The sequence below is a fragment of the Trichechus manatus genome, unplaced genomic scaffold (assembly GCF_000243295.1).
Source record: "Trichechus manatus latirostris isolate Lorelei unplaced genomic scaffold, TriManLat1.0 scaffold00002, whole genome shotgun sequence".
Taxonomy (NCBI): Eukaryota; Metazoa; Chordata; class Mammalia; order Sirenia; family Trichechidae; genus Trichechus; species Trichechus manatus.
The window spans coordinates 27330891-27347437 of NW_004443938.1; the positions used below are offsets into that span (position 1 = coordinate 27330891).

Consider the following 16547-nt stretch of genomic DNA (forward strand, 5'->3'; position numbering starts at 1 on the left):
AAAAAAAAAAAAAAAAGAAAAAAAAAAAAACATATATAGTGTATATACACACTGTACATGCACATGTAGTATATACATGCACTATATATACTATGTATTGTATATACACACAATATATGCACATATATTATACATATGAATGATATAGAGAAGTAATAAGCTGAAGGCTTAACTATAAAAACTTTTCCATTTGTTCTCACTTCCAACTGCCAATTCAACAAATTATTTCCTTAAGAATGCTTAATGTGAACATTACTTTGAGGTAGACAGAATGTTTAAAATGTGCAGCCATCAAAATGTATCAGTTTCCTTTATTTTAACAAATTATATTTTGGGGATTTTTTTCTATTTCATGAATAGCTATTTATTTTAGAATCAAGTAACATTATTTTCAACGCTGTTTCCCACTGGATGGTTTCAGAAATGGATTAAACCTACTATCAACCAGAGTGGCTAAAATCCAATGCACATATAAAAAACATAGTATTTAAGAGCATGAGGCTAAAAGTGGATTTGAAAGGGTAACTGACTAAAACGCAATTGATAGCGTCTAGGTTTGTTTTTTATTTTTTTTAAGGCTCAACAGGTTTCATGTACATTTCTTTAACATCCAACATTATTTTTTTTCTACCAATAAGCCTTCTATCTATAAAGGAAATGGAGAGCTATGTAACTACATGTGAGAGAAGAGACACAGACAGACAAGGAAGGTAAGAGAACATATTGGCATGTACGAAAGAAAAGGCAGGAAATATGTAGATTTATCGAGATGTGGGCTATTTTATTTTCATAAAGGTACATTTGACACTTGAATGCTATTGGTGAACACAGCTGAGGAATATCAGTCATCTCATGTTAAAATTCCTTTTAATCAGGATGAAAAATACAGCATGTAACCAGATTAGATGACGGTCTGTGATTAGCTCTTTACCACATACTTCAAAAGAACTACATACTTATGTCCTCTTGTCATTACTGCAATATATTTCTCTTTATTTATTGTTACTCAGAAGAAGGTTACAATGTAGTGTTTTAAGGAGTTGTTTCTTAATAGTAGTGGACACTCTGCAGACAAATACAGGCAGAAAACATTAATCCAGAACTTCTCCAAGTAAGAACACGGAAGACACCAAATCTACAACTCGGAGTTCAGAGTTCGGGGATTTTTTTTCTTTAAATAGGTGCTTTTCTTGGTATGATATGGCCTGATAAAAGCTCTAAACTTTGCAGACTACAGCAGCATAAAGCTATTTCCAATGCAATGGATGAAGATGGCTCTGAGGTAGAAAGGTGATCATGGCTTTCCTCTTATATAAAACAATTTTCTTCTCAAAATATCTATGCTGCAAATAGACACCCTCGCCCCCCAACCCACCCAACCTATTCTAAAAGAATAGCAATTTCTAACTTTAAGCCTCCTTCTAGCCAGATCCCAGCTAAAGAGAACCCAAAGCGCAGACGTCCTTTCAAAAGATGTTTTAAAAGCACAGACACTGGAATCAAAACACATTATTTCGACTTTTTTTTTGGTTTCTTTACATTTGGTAATTAAATAACATGTTTAAACTGAATCTATTAAATGTTAAATTAGAAGTTGAACCAAATACCTAATTGAATGTACTCAAAGCTATAGGCAGGGTACCACTATCTAAGCATTAATTTCATTCTTCTATAGAAGCAGTGACATAGGCTTTTGACAAACATCTTTCGCAAATGTGTTGATCAAATTAGGGATAATAAAACATCTGTTCATTCACTCACAAAGGTGAAATGAGATATGCATGAAATTTGTATCTGTTGACCTCTTCTTTCAGAATGAAAGTAACTGTGAGTTTCAAGTATTATAAAGGGCTTGAAAATACATAACAATGATAAAAATATCCTCAAAGGGAATTGATACAACGATATGCTCTGGTAGTACAATTACATAAAGGTGTGATGTGTATTTATTGATGAAAATCAAGACCTGGGACCTAGGAAAGGTTGTATACAAAGTTGTTTCTATGTCAAAATAAAAATATGCTTAATGGGGCAACCTTTGGTAAAAGGGCCTTTGAGATTATAATTCTGCTTTAAGTCTCCTCTCTCATATAGACCGGGACATGAAATAAATAAAGAAGTCAAGACCTACTGATATAGTGCAGGGCAATAAAATACAGAAAAAAAATCCCAATAAAAATGCCATTTAGGCCCACAGGATTTTTATTGTGGTTATCCAAGTGGTCACTAAAGAAGTAAGTGTAGGATCTCAAATAAAGTTAAACGGTATACACAGAACTGTAGTCTAATCCTCATATATATATAATAGTTGACTGAAATATATGAACTTATTAATTTGGCCAAATCATGAAAACAAATATAGGAAATCTATTTGGTCATATGGCTGATGAATTATAAATAACCAAAACGTGATGGTAAAAGAGTGAAGAAAATAAATGAAGTTATTGTACAAGGTTAATATGAATAGCAGAAGGAATGTAAAAATGTAAAATTTTCTTCTAATTCTTAGGCAATTTTTGACATGGTTATTAAAAAGAAGGTAGAGTATTAGAAAGCCCCCACCCAAGCTCCCAATGCTGTATACATTATACAAATCAGTGACAAATGTATTACCATTTCCAAATACCACTCTGTTCATTAATTTACAGTTGCATAGAAAGGGAAGAAAACAATAATATATGGTTATTATAAAAACAAAATATCCTTTTCTCTTTGGATAGTCAGTGTTTTACTCCTTCAGTAGAACACACAGTCCGCACTCAACAGCATATTTCACAGAGCCATGCAGCTTCTGATTAAATGGAACTTGGAATTGGCATTTGCTGAGAAGGGTAATACTGTTAACATCAGGAAATGTTGGTTGGCTGGATGACTACTTCACATTGCCTGTGGGAATGGAAAATAACACTGTCAGGACAACATGTACATAAACCATTACAGGTAGCAGAGGCCTATCAGCTCTGCAAGAAAATAGAAGTGCTTCTCTCAGAACTAGTCAAACCCTACTTTGCTGAGTCCAAAGGGGTACTCTTTTGACTCACATGTGATTTTTGCTCCCCAGGATGAGGACCTTCTCATCCTGGAGTCACCTAGTCTGCTTTTGTCAATGAAGTCAATATGGAGGGAAGTCTAGAAATCTTTTCTCTTGCCCAGGTTGGAACCCAAGTTAAAATGTAGACCAATGGTGAGTGAATTCAGCTGGTGCAAGAACCTAGTATCTTTCCAGGGCGCTAAGGGGGGCTTCCTGAAGAGGGGGTACCCTGACACCGTTACAACTCCAACCAGCTGGGGCTCAAGAGAAGAGCCCAAGACAAGAATCATAATCCTATAGTATACAGCGGTGATGGTTAAAGGTTCTGGGGACAATGACCACAGGCAAGATAGGATATAAATCTGGGCCACACTCGGGAGTAACATAAACCTTTCAAAGGGAAGGTCAAATAGTTGATCATTTAGAAGTATTCTGGAGTTGGAAATATTTTTTAAAATCATTAAAAAGTAATCCAAACCAGGTCACACCTCATAAATTAGGAGAGGCTATTCAGGACTCCCAGGAAAGACACTGTCTCTGTCCTTGCCCCTTAGGTTGTGGAGGATTTGGCATGAAGCCCTACTCACCCCTGGAAATGTGTTCCTACTATTTGGAAAAGCTGCCCAAGGGGCCCATTTTCCTCCCAAGTCTTCCAGAGGAAGCAAATTCATGTTGAGTCTCACGTAGCCCCTATTCTCCATTTGCCATTACTATTCAAATTTGTATTCTTCAGAAACTTGCTTCTAGATTTTGAACATTTTGCTGCCATGTTAAAGGGAGCAAGAACTCAACAAGCATTGATGGTATGCCCACTGGGGTCCAGGCATTGTGCTGGACTACTGGGTACTGAGGTATGAAAGACATCTCAACAATGCACTCCCATATTCAACGCTGTATGAGAAAAGGCCAACCAAAGTCAGTTCAAAGTACTTTGGGAACAGAGAAACGAGAAATTAATTCTACCTGGGAAAGGAACATGTTGTTACATATTAATATCTGTAAAAAAATAAAAAAGACTTGGTGCCAATTCATGTAAAAAATAAAGACTAAATGGATTTTTTAAAAAGTATTTCTATGTGTTCTATCACCCTTGAGAATTGGATGTACTGATGAAATAGGGCACACAAATTCTCATTTTAGGTGTCAGAATTCTAAAAATATGAGACTACGCAAAGTATCCAGGGGAATATATACTCTTCATGAATTTCCACGGGACTCAAGGGATAGAAAACACATGATCAGCTTTGAGGGAAAGAAAAGGGACATACTATAGGGGAAAGAAAAGAAAGAGAAAAGGGATGGAGAGAGAAGAGGAAGAGGAGAAAGGGGCCTCCTGCAGTGAGTCGGATGTTTGTTCCATCCACTAAGTAGCTATATATTTAGCTCTTTTTAAACTCCATTTCTTCAAATCTAAACACAAAGTAGGAGGGAGAGGTCTCTAAGATTACTTTCAGTTTTAAGTTCTAACCACTTGTTTGTGAAGTGTTTGAGAATTTAAAAGCAGTTTTTCTTATCCCTTCTCTGGCCCCATCATTCACAGGCTTGCCTTCACCTGGTGACCCTCAGGACTAAGCTCATCATGCCCTTTATTCTTGTTTTCAATGGGCCATCATAAACTGCTCCAGACTCCCAGTTACCCTTTACCTTCCACACCCTGTTCCTATAGAGATCTTGTACATCCCTCATTCTGTCCCCATGTCCTAATTCTCGAAAGACTTCCCCTGTGCCCTACGGATCATATGGTCCTTCATTATAAAACCCATATCTTCAAATGTTCTGCTGAAGTCTTCCTTTACTTGCTTGCTCTAACCAACATCTGCATCTCAACATCTGTTTCCCCCATAACCTCTCACATAGGGCTGCTTTTCTCCCACACTCCTCATCCACTGGTTAAGCCTCTTCCTAATCTCTCACTGCAACTTCCAGGGCATTTTCCCTCTCTCCTCCCTAAAAATGCCCAGCTTTGAGTCTTAGATCATCAGATAATACTGCCCACTACCCCTCCTTGATGCAGTTACCAACTGACCCCTTGGGTCATGTTCCCTCATTTCTTAAAGAAGAAACGGCTCACCATCATGGACTGTCGACCCACTTTAAAGCTATTTTTAAATCTTAGTGATTTCAATGTGGATGATTCTTCCAGCTCTCTGGTCTCTTGGTTCCTTAACTCCTCTCCTCCAATGATCCTGCCCTCCATTCTCCTTAGGGATGATTACTAATACTTGCAACCCCTCCATCATTTCAATTTCAACCATCCCACCTTCTGACAACCACTTCTATCTTTCCAGCTTATATCCACTGATCAACTGATGATATTACAATCCACTGATCCCACCATCTCTTTTTCTACCTCTCATAGCAGAAATGTTTTCACTCCTCTCACCACCCAGTTTAAATGCCTGGGTCAATCATTAAAATCACTCTCCTGCCTCTTTCCTCAACTCTCTTGGTTCCTCCCCTGAACTGCTGCACTCACTTGGCCAAAACCACAACCTCAACTCTGGTAAATCCAATACTCAGCCTACTCCGGTACCTGTACTCATGCAGTTGAATGTGGCCAGAGAGCAAGACACAGCCCTGCAGACCGGTCTCACATTAAACTCATGAGCAAGCACCTTACGTGGGCCATTAATGCTGCCTGGTCATCTCACTCTATTTCCCCAGTCCATCTGCTCTCCTAATCTACAAGCATCCATTGCATGTCATCCAGTCTCTCGTCACACCTCTGACACCTCCTCTAGAGCCTCACTCCCTGCTGAAGTCCTAGCTTCCCTAGATCCACTATGAAGAAACTCACCACCACATCCACAGTCTACTTCATACACCCTTGCCTTCCCTTGTGTTACTAAAGATGGGTTGCCTGTGCTTCTCGTTAAGATCCTGGGCCCCCTTGCCAATAAGACAATTTGACTCAGAAGATTCACTGTTTCAAAAAAAGATTAATAATCAAGTTCACCAAAGAAAGTGTTCTCCAAAGATCTCCTACAGCTTTGTGACACGCTATTACTAAGAGTAACTGATAAGGAAAATACTGAGCGTCACAAGGGTATAGCTGTCAACAGTTCTCAACAAATCTTTAAATACAAAATTGAAGCTTTTTCTCCCCGTACAAGTAATAAAACCATGTTTGTGGTACCAGTTAATTTTTTAAAGTCAATTTTCTGTGCTAGTTACTTCAGGTAGGTACTTGGGAGAATAGTGGCTGGCCATATTTATCCTGGGTACTCTGCACAGTATCTGTTGTTGTTAGTTGCTGACTCCTGGTGACCTTATGTGTGACAGAGCAAAACGTTGCCTGGTCCTGTGCCATGTTTGTGGTCTTTGGTATGTTTGATCCCATGCACAGCATATATAATGCCATTAAAAAGATGTTAAAACACAAAGGATCAAGTACATGGTATTTTTGGCATCTGGAAGAACTGGCTTTGAAAGGACCCCTCCCTAGACTGAGAAACTTGTACTGAATCAACTAGCATTTTAATGTCAAGGCGGTTTTTTTATTGATGTGGAGAATAAAGCAGCTGTAAAATCAATGGTAGCTAATCTGTTTAGTCAAGGTTATGATCAGCAACATTCGAGTCAGTCAACTCATTCAGTCTTACCTGTGGCCTGCTGGGGAGATTTGCTGAAAGAGAAAACAAAAGAAATCAATTGAAGGATGTATTGTTGCTTTGCTGGTTATATGTTTTCAGGGGTGCAAAAGTGTGGAATGAACCACTCCACTCAGAGTAAGATAATAGCCCAGCTGTTAAATGGAAGCTAATAAGAAATTTTTAGCGGGGAGGAGGTACAGGTAATAATGCTTTAACAAACGCTAGATTTCTCATATCCCATGTGCTTTAAGATACAAAAATTCTACCAAAATATGTAAAACGTATGCTGTCTCTTTCAAATAAACACACACTAAAGCATTCAGTGAGCAGTTTTGCAAAAATACATCAAAATGTCATATTTAAATCTTACCATGTCTATTTTGTTGAAGTTCTGTAGATTTTACTAAATAGTACAAATTCTGACCAGTTGCCATTAGGAAAACAAAGGGGTGTGAGTCTTTAGTTTCTGTCACCCTTGTCCCAAAGATTGGGAAGATGGAGCCAAGCTTGCATCAAGGAAACCAGTTGCTGTCGAGTTGATCTGACTCATGGTGACCCATGTGTGTCAGAGTAGAACTGTGCCCCACAGGGCTTTCAATGGCTGATTTTTCGGAAGTAGATTGCCAGATTTTTCTTCTGAGGTGCCTCTGGGTGGACTCGAACTGCCAACCTTTTGGTTAGCAGGCGAGTGTGTTAACCGTTTGCACCACCCAGGGACCCCCTCCATCAAGGACATGGTTGGTCTAATCTTAAGCAGTCTTTTGGGCACTTAGGTTAATACTAGTGCCTGGGGCAGGATCGAAGAAGTCAGGTGTCTAATTTGCCTTTGCACCAGTGTAGCTGATTCCTTCCTGGTCCCAGTGCCCAGGGACAGGCAAGCCATCCTGATAAACCTCTCCAGGACAGCAACTACCAAATCTCTCCTCCAAGGCTCGCTTTTTCATCTCCTCCTTTCACTGCATACTCCTAAAACGATTGTCTTGTGCTCAATTTAGGGGGAAAAAAAAGAGTTCTGCCCCACAATAATGGCAGTATCTGTTCTGGGTCAAATATGAATAATCCTTAGTCATGTTGAATGTTGTACCCATTTCATGTCCCATTTTTTATCTTGGGGGTAAAAAAAAAAAGACACCAGTGACCACACAGTGGCTGCCTGAAGCTTTGTGAGAAAGAAAGAAAAGGTGTGAAAGGTGACCTTCCTACAATGTCTGGAGAGAAAGTGTGTGCCCCAGTATTCGGGGAAAAATCAGGCTAAAACAAGCCTACTGCTACCAGGTGTGCAAAGCAGCTTAGTTGCATTATTATTCACTATACCATGGGTTTACACTCTTTTTATAAAAGAGACAGTTACGCTTCTATCGTAAGTAACAAATATAACAAATAGCCAAATCCTAGATAGAAGTTTAATCCCTCTTGCTCCAAACCAACATTTTAAACCTACAGCTTTTTATCAAATACAAGGCTATGGGTACTGCCCTGAACAAATCATATATTTTAAAAGTAAATCAGGAAATTATTGCATTGTATTATGTTTTCAGTTTTAGATAGCTATCACTCAAATTTAATAAACATAGCTAATTCACAGTGAAAACAAGGCTGGGGGTCCAAGATAATTTGGTCTATTAGGAAAAAAAATACCCAGCTTATTACTAGAATCCTGTACATTTGAATGGTACATATGAAAAAACTGACAGAATATTTTACAATTAAAAAAAAAAAAGATTCCAGTAGTCAGTGGAAATGGTAGCAGGTATATTGGTTAACAGGAGTATAATTACATTCCCTTCATTAACTCTTTGTCAGGAAGAGATGGAAATACCTCTCTGCTCTGAAACTCAACATAAATAACTAAAAGAAGACTTTAAAAGGCTATAATTCAAGGATGCAATCAGGGCCAACTGGGATATTACTTCAAGACGGAGGCATAAAAAAAAAAGTTATGTGCAAAATATTTAGACACTGTGAAAAAAATGCCACGTTTAAGTAGGCAATTCGTGCAATTAGGATTTACGAATAGCTTCATTTTAATTCCAAGATTGCCAGGAGTGGCGATTCACTGCGGCCATGCTAAGTTTTAATCCACAACGGGTCAAAAGTCAAGATTAATGTGCAGATCAATTCATTGTCTGCTGGTGACAAGTAATTTTAAAGTTCTCATTAGTTACAGGGGCTCAAGGGATTGGCTTCGCATTGGGAAGGTGCCAATCCGATTTGCTCAGATAAATCCTCCAAAGGTGCTCAGTAAGCTTTGCGAATGTGAAAGGCTTATTAAAAATACCTGCTAGCTGAGCAACTTAAAAGGGGCAGCAAAACAAATGAATTCTACAGAACCTTCTGAATACTATCTGGGAAAGCTTCAACAACCAAGTCTTCCCAATTAGAAAATGTAACCATTCATTCAGTTCAGGAACGTGCATTGGGCACCAACTCTATGTCAGGTGCTCACTTCTACTCTGCACCGAATTTAAAAGATTTAATGTTTTTAAGGGGCATTTAATAACAAGTGTCAATTTTATAAATTAAGCCCCTTATTTTCATGGAAACTGTCTCTATCTTGGGGATTTTTATATTATCAAAACAAAACATGGACTATAAATACCATGTTGGGCAAAGTAATAACAGAACTTGAGCTCTTCAGACTAACACGTGGCTAATAAAGCTCATACACACAAAACTATAAATATTATCAATATCTGTGAATGTAAAAACATCAGACTATGAGAACACAAAGCCAGGTTCTCACCGAGGAATCTCTGGGTTCCATACCCCACTCTCCCAACTGAGAATGACACAGGTGAAGGCAGCAGCAATGCAAGCAAGAGGTTAAACCTCTGAGCTGTGCGTCCCGTTTAAGGTATATACTCATATACATTAATAGCTAATAAGATTTCCTACCAACAGGAATTTTACACTTGCCTTCAAAGAGAGGCTATAAATGAGATGATCGAACTTACCTCTTAAAATTCCTTTTGTCCTATAATTATAATTTAAGTTTTAAATTACATTCTCTTTTAAAACATCACATAGATCAGTCTTTTACAATGTCTCGATATCAGAATATGCCTTGAGAAAGATTTGAGTAACTGCTTTAGAAAACTGACCTTGTAAAAAAAAGACACATCCTGAACTTTTAGTGTAAAAATTTTAATATGGAAATTATACATTTTATATTCACTACAAGGCATATATTTCAACATATTTCCCATCCTAGCATTCACTGCCAACTGACTTTTAAATTGAAAATGTCCACCATGACATTTAAATAAAGGCTTCTAAATGGACTTTGACTTACAGAATTTGTTCTTAACTAATTATTCATGTATTTTGGTGTGAACTGAACTAAAACGTAACTTTATGTAGAAATTTCATTTTGAAACTCTGACTTACAAATACTATGATGAGGTTTTTATCTAGCCATTAAATAACATACAAGTCAGAACCACAACCCTTAAAAAAAATTCAACTTTGAAATATAGTTGATAGAAGGGATTTAAATCTGTTCATCTATTATGGAGATTACAGAGCCTAGAAAATAATCCAACAACATGTGGGCTTAGATTAACCCTCATAAGCTTTCGTGAGACGCTCTAGGGCCAAAAAAGTGTGCATGTGTGTATGTGTGTGCACACGTACACATTCATTTTTTAGGGGGTGACCGTGGGGATTGACACACAGGAAATAAGATTCAGCAAACTCTAAGAAGCAGAATAGCTGAATTACAAATAATAATCTAGAAAATGACATATTCATAAATATAAATACTTATATTTATGTCCTTCTGGAAACTACAATAGATCCATAGGCAAATATTTCCAAAAATTCAGAGATGAATATATTTTAAATAGTTATTTTCACTTCTTGTTAATGACGGCATTTTGTAAACTGTACAGTAACGTACAATAAAGGATAATTTTTAATGAAGTCAATATATCTACACTCCCTGATATCTTTTTCCTCATTTAGGATGGTATTTTATGAGGAGAGAATGGAAAAAGGTGAGATGAGTGGCCGTGTATAACACACACACACACAAACAAAAGCTCATTACCGTTGAGTCAATTTCAACTCATGGCGACCTCACGTTGTACAGAGTAGAACTAGTCCACAGGGTTTTCTCAGCTGTGATCTGTAGGGAAGCAGATCACTAGGCCTTTCTTCTACACTGCTGGGTGGATCTGAACTGCCAACATTTCAGTTAGTAGTCAAGTGCAAACCATTTGTCCCACCTAGGGACCTTATATATGTATATGATATATGATACATGGAGCCCTAGTGGCATAGTGGTTAAGGGTTCGGCCGATAGCCAAAAAAGCTTGGCAGTTCAAATCCCCCAGCCGCTCCTTGGAAATGTTATGAGGCAGTTTTACTCTGTCCTATAGGGTCACTATGAGTCAGAATCAACTTGACAGCAACAGGCTTGGTTTGGTTTTATATGATACATAAAACCAAAAAAACCAAACCCACTGCTATCGAGTCAGTTTCGACTCAAAGCAACCCCATAAGGTTTCCAAGGCTGTAAATCTCTACAGAAGCAGGCTGTGATGTCTTTCTCCTGTTGAGCCACTGGTGGTTTCAAACCACTGACCTTCTGGTTAGCAGTCCAGTGCTTTCACCACTGCTTAGATTTAAAATCAGTTTGAGAGGAAATCACCCTAAAATTATAAATAATACCTTCACATTCTTTAAGAGATTATTTAAAATATAATTGTGGCATTAAGTAGTGTGCATGTATACAAAAGTAAACTGTGTCTGTTTGAAATAGCAGAAGTATTTTAGGTAATTTCAGCAGAAATTACAAGACAGCAAGATACTCAGGACCAAATGTTTGAAAAAATATCAATACACAAGAATCATGATATAATTTCCCCCTTGGATTTGGACTGTTTTTATTTGGGTATTTTCTGGCTCTCGTTTGTTCATATGGAAAATTCACAGGGTCATAATGTGTGATGCCTTAAATTGTTTGGCCTTTCTACAATGACTATCTCATTTCACGAGAAAAGAAACCATTAGGGAAAAAAAGGAAAATCTGGAAATAACCCCTTTCTGCAACTGAATCTGATGACATCAGGTAATAATATCTGAAGAAAAGAGAGGGAATTACATTAGAAAAGGCTATTTTCATGCCTTATTTGGCATGCCACTAAACGCTCTTCTTTGAAATAATACGCTTTTCTTAGTGTAGCTTGCATTGAGGAGGATCATTGCTTTTTAAAAACAGACTTATTATTTCAACTGCCTTCATTTTGTCACTCATAAGGCATTTCTGTCACTCATGAAAATCTCAAAGAGCAGGATCACAGTGTCACTGTGTCCCAGTGAAGTGATGGTATCTCAGTTAAGCTTCATTTTCTTTGTTAACACATATAAGGTTTGACTTATTTTCAAATAATATTCAAGCCTATTTCTAATAGACGTTTTTGTTATCTTACCAAAGAAGGCAAAGTATACCATGCAGGAAAAGAAAAAAAGAAAGAAAAAGCATAGCGGTGGGCTTATGATCTTTCGTACTCACTACAGCAAGATGGAAATGTACTGTTGATCTGCTCCATGACCTCAGTGAGGTCTGTGCTGGTTTCATGAGGTGGCGCCAACAAGTCCTCAGCCGCTGTGACAGCAAGAGCAAAAAACAACACACATCCTGAAATCAATGTCCAGCTTCCTAATAAAACCAACTTCAGGAGAAAATACTACTACCACATATCAATGTGAAAATATCTCTCATTGAAAATGACAACTTTAGGGAGAAATGAAAAAGAAAAAATTCATGTTCATTTGTTGGTAATATCAATTTTATGTAATTAAAATGTGCTGGATGTTTGAGTAGAAAGAATCCATGGACAAGGGGAATATACAAGCATGAAAAGTAAGTCATGCAGTTACATCATTTCAGTTTATTCATTGGAAATCTGTTATTTCACATTTCAAATAACTTTTTTCATATGAGAAAAACATTCTATCATCAATTCCCTTTTTCTTCCTTCTTTCTCTTTGGAGCCTTCAGCACAGACTAGCTTAACCTGCCATAAAAGTCAAGCTATCTTAACATACTTTTTTACTTAGGTGTGCGCGTGTGTGTGTTTTCCTAAAAGGAATAGTTAAACAATTTTCTCATTTAAAAAATTATTGCAATAATATTAATAGTTTGGTTCTTCTGATTCATGTATTAAAAAATATCTCACAAACAAATTAAGTTGGTTAAAGTATATGGCCCACAGTAGAATTCTAGAACTTGAATTTCATCAGTAACAAAATGTCACTTCTGAGTGCCCGGTACAGAGACTTTCAATGCAGCAATGACAGGTCCCCACTGTGACTGATGACAGTCTGGGTGGGACCTCTGCCTTAGAGGGGGGCTGGAGAGGGCAGCAACGTTTGCAGGGACGTGGATGGAGCAAACGGACTAAAGAGTTCACAGATCCACAATATGACAATATGTTGTATAACTGTCTTTTGTATTATATTCCAAATATGTACAAATATTAAATGTTAGAGCCATAAAATAAATTATTAAAAAGAGACTCAGTCTTAAGGCAAATAAAAAAATTAAAGACTCTGACTCATCCCAAAAGAAAGTGTAGTTTTTTCTTCTTTTCACTAAAAGTCAATCCACTACTACATATTATAAGCAAGTTGTGTTATAGCTAATTATTCTAAAATTTTATATTGCTCAGATGGATTTGTATTTATTTGAGACCAAAGAGAAAATAAAACTCCTTTATGCTCTAAGGTGCCAGTGCGTAAGAATGCTCTTTATGATAAAAAACAAATGGCAGACCACAGATGGGACTGGAGCCGCTGTGCCTGGGGACACTGACCTGCCTGCTGGAACTGTGGGCCAGGATCCGGATCAAGCGAGTAGCTCAGTGCAGAATGCTGAGGGGAAGCCCAGGGGGAGACGCCATTGATTCGGGGATCAGATTCAGGCTGCAGTCACATTCAGAGGATAAAGCAGAGCAACGGTTCAAATAACTATTAGGGAAATCACTGCCTTGTTAACTTCACCTTCCCCACCATGTGTGATTAAATCATGTAGTTGTTTGCTTTCTGACATTTTTAAATACAGTTTAACATCAGTTGGATGGATGTACTAGTACCAAATGGCCCTCTCCTTTCACCTAAGCCCTTTGAAGGATTTGCTGGTTATAATGCCAGCTGTATTTGTCAATGTCAATTTCATTTACAAACACGTTATATCAATCTTAAAAATATCAGCCCAGTCTCTAATACAGTACCGCTTGCTATTGAGTTGATTCTGACTCCTAGCAACCCCATGTGTTAGAGAATACAACTGCCGAAATCTTTACAGAAGCAAGTTGCCAGGCCTCTATTCTGTGGCACCACTGGGTAGGTTCAAACTGTCAACCTTTAGCTTAGTTGACAAGTGCAAACCACTCACACCACCCAGGGACCTATTCTAATGTAGTAAACGTATCCAGTTTCAAAATCACAGCCCATATTTGAAGGCAATAGTGGAGAGTAGTTAAGAGCATGATTTTGGATTCAGATTGCTTGGATTCAAATTCCAACTCTGCCACCCAGAAATGGTGTAATTCTGAGCAAACCATTTAACCTTCTGTGTCTCGGATTCTTTATCTATAAAATGGGGATGATGATAATAGTACCCGTTCTCACAGGACTTTGTGAGGGAGGTAATGAATTAGTATTCCTAAAGCGATTGGAATAGCCCGACACCTGGTAAGCGCTTTGTAAATGCACTCTGGAACAAATCTTTGAAATGGCGACGCATACATTGACGAGTATATGATCAAATTAGAAAGTACAATTCATTGTTTAAGGAATGCAAAAATTACAAGGTTTCTGATGCAGATTTTCCCATTAAATCTATGTTAGTTGAAGTCTGGTAGTTTTTGCCAGTTTTTACTACCAGAGTTGAATTTTCCATCTACTTCTGGCATTCAGGCTAAATCATTAAGAGGAGATAAGAGCTCTAGAGTCTGGGATACACAGAGCCATTTAGATATCAGCTGTCTCTAAAAGCATTACTGGGTGATTCAGAAGGCACATGAGCCATTAGGTAGCGCTGCCTAATGGGATAGAGAGAGTGGGAGGTAAGAGCGAGAGAAGGACCTTTAGCTCTCTGAAGAACATCAACAACCGATGCCAAACAAAACTTAGCTTCTTTCCTCAGCAATTCTATCTCTGTACCAGGTTGTTAACACTAACACTTCATATTCTAAACAAGAGATTTTAAGGGAAAATTAATCCCTTACACAGGTACCATTCAGAACCTTCGAAGTCACAAAAACTAACAATGTAATATCTTCAATGTCATATGGCTGGCACTGATGTAAGAATTGAACATTCTGGGGACTTATAGGAAGCTGGGGCTTGGACAACGCTTAGAGAACTATTATCCCATTATTGTTTAATGACGTAAACTTTGGAGGCCCTGAAGTAGCCCTTCCCCAAAACAGAGCAACTCTGAGATGATGATAGACATATAGAAAAGTATATGGTCACACCTATGGCCCACAGGGTAGATGCTGCAGAAATGACAATGTTTTCAATGATTCCGACCAGTTAAAGGACACTGATAGTGACTGTGAAGGGCTGGTTTTCTAAAAGATGAAAAAATCCTTGGAGGGAAAGTTGTTTCTGACTTTGATTCAATAAATAATTCTGGAGAAAGACATTCCTGCTACACTGCCTAGGGGTGCCACATTGCACAGGCAGAGAGAAAGGCAATAGATGACATGAAGGCTGAAGTCAGGGACTTTTCGAGAGAGAAAAAGTTCGAGGCCCTTTTGCTGGGGTTACTGTACCTGCAGCTTAGGTTCTGCACTACTTATACGTGCTACAAATGCATCGTCATGACTAGTTCTCTGACAGACTCCTGTTCTCTGACTGCTCAGTGTAATCAAGTACGTCATTTCCTATGGTGCATTGTGTCTTTATATAAGATACTGTCTTGCTCATGTCCTTCTTTGGTCCCTAGCAAGACTGCAGGCACCAGAAAGGCAGGAACTGTTTCTGATGTCCCTTTGATATGCTAGAGGACACATTTTGAAAACTATAGGCTATAACCCATTGGTAAATTATAAAATCAATTTAGTAGGTCCTAAGCAGTATAAAGTAAGAGAGACAGATGAAAGAAAAAGGGAGGGAAAGACCGAAGAAAGGAAAAAGAATAGAAAATAAGAGACAGCATCCTTCTCTAAGGGCGAGAATTGTTTTGTATTTAACATACATGTATGTATTTATCATATTGTAAACTGTATTACTTATTGTCATGAAAGTTTGAAAGCAACTGCTATAAAACACGGCTCAGTGTTAGGAATTAAAAAAACAAAACAAAACAAAAAAATCTCGTTGCCGTTGAGGGGATTCCGACTCATAGCGACCCTATAGGACAGAGTAGAAGTGCTCCATGGGGTTTCCAAGGAGTGGCTGGTGGATTCGAACTGCTGACCTTTTGGTTGGCAGCTGAGCTCTTAACCACTTCACCATCAGGGCTCCAATGTTAGGAATTAGTGGTAGCAAATTAATAAACATCTGTCACTTAATTTCTTGAAGACAGAAAGCAGGGTTCCTGGAGTCAGTGTTCTTAGCTCACAGTAAGACAGGATTTAGAATGAAGCCTTCTGGTGGCTTCCATCCCTTTAAGTTCCACAGATGTACCCTATATGTAATTCCTGCAGATGTATGTTATAGGATCTTTTTCCTCAAACTCTTCAGAGCTAAGATAGCTTTGAGTGTTAAAGAAGAATGGAAGCTTCTATCTTAAAATATCCTCACCACCATGCTGACACAATGTGGGGACTGCAACCAATGTCACAAAACAATGTGTGTATACATTTTTGAATGAGAAACTAATCTGTGCCGTAAAGTTTCACCAAAGGCACGATAAAATAAAAAAAATCCTTATCATTAATAAACACATTTTTGTGCCATTCAGGATT

At 38.0% G+C, this 16547-nt stretch overlaps 1 protein-coding gene across 12 annotated transcripts in view; it reads right to left on the minus strand.

The window, feature by feature from the left end:
• Positions 1-760: 760 nt before the first annotated feature.
• The window catches only part of UTRN (utrophin), a 627344-nt gene continuing 611557 nt past the window's right edge, over positions 761-16547 (minus strand). For 10 of the 12 annotated variants that reach the window (XM_023729352.1, XM_023729345.1, XM_023729384.1 and 7 more), the window contains 3 exons: positions 13443-13551; positions 12140-12232; positions 761-6656 (listed from right to left, as the gene is read on the minus strand). In XM_023729352.1, coding sequence (XP_023585120.1) covers positions 6580-6656; positions 12140-12232; positions 13443-13551 — 279 coding nt within the window. In that variant the 3' untranslated portion in view covers positions 761-6579. The remainder of the gene's footprint in view (positions 6657-12139; positions 12233-13442; positions 13552-16547) is intronic. The other 2 variants (XM_004368852.2, XM_023729364.1) reach the window with 1 other exon arrangement.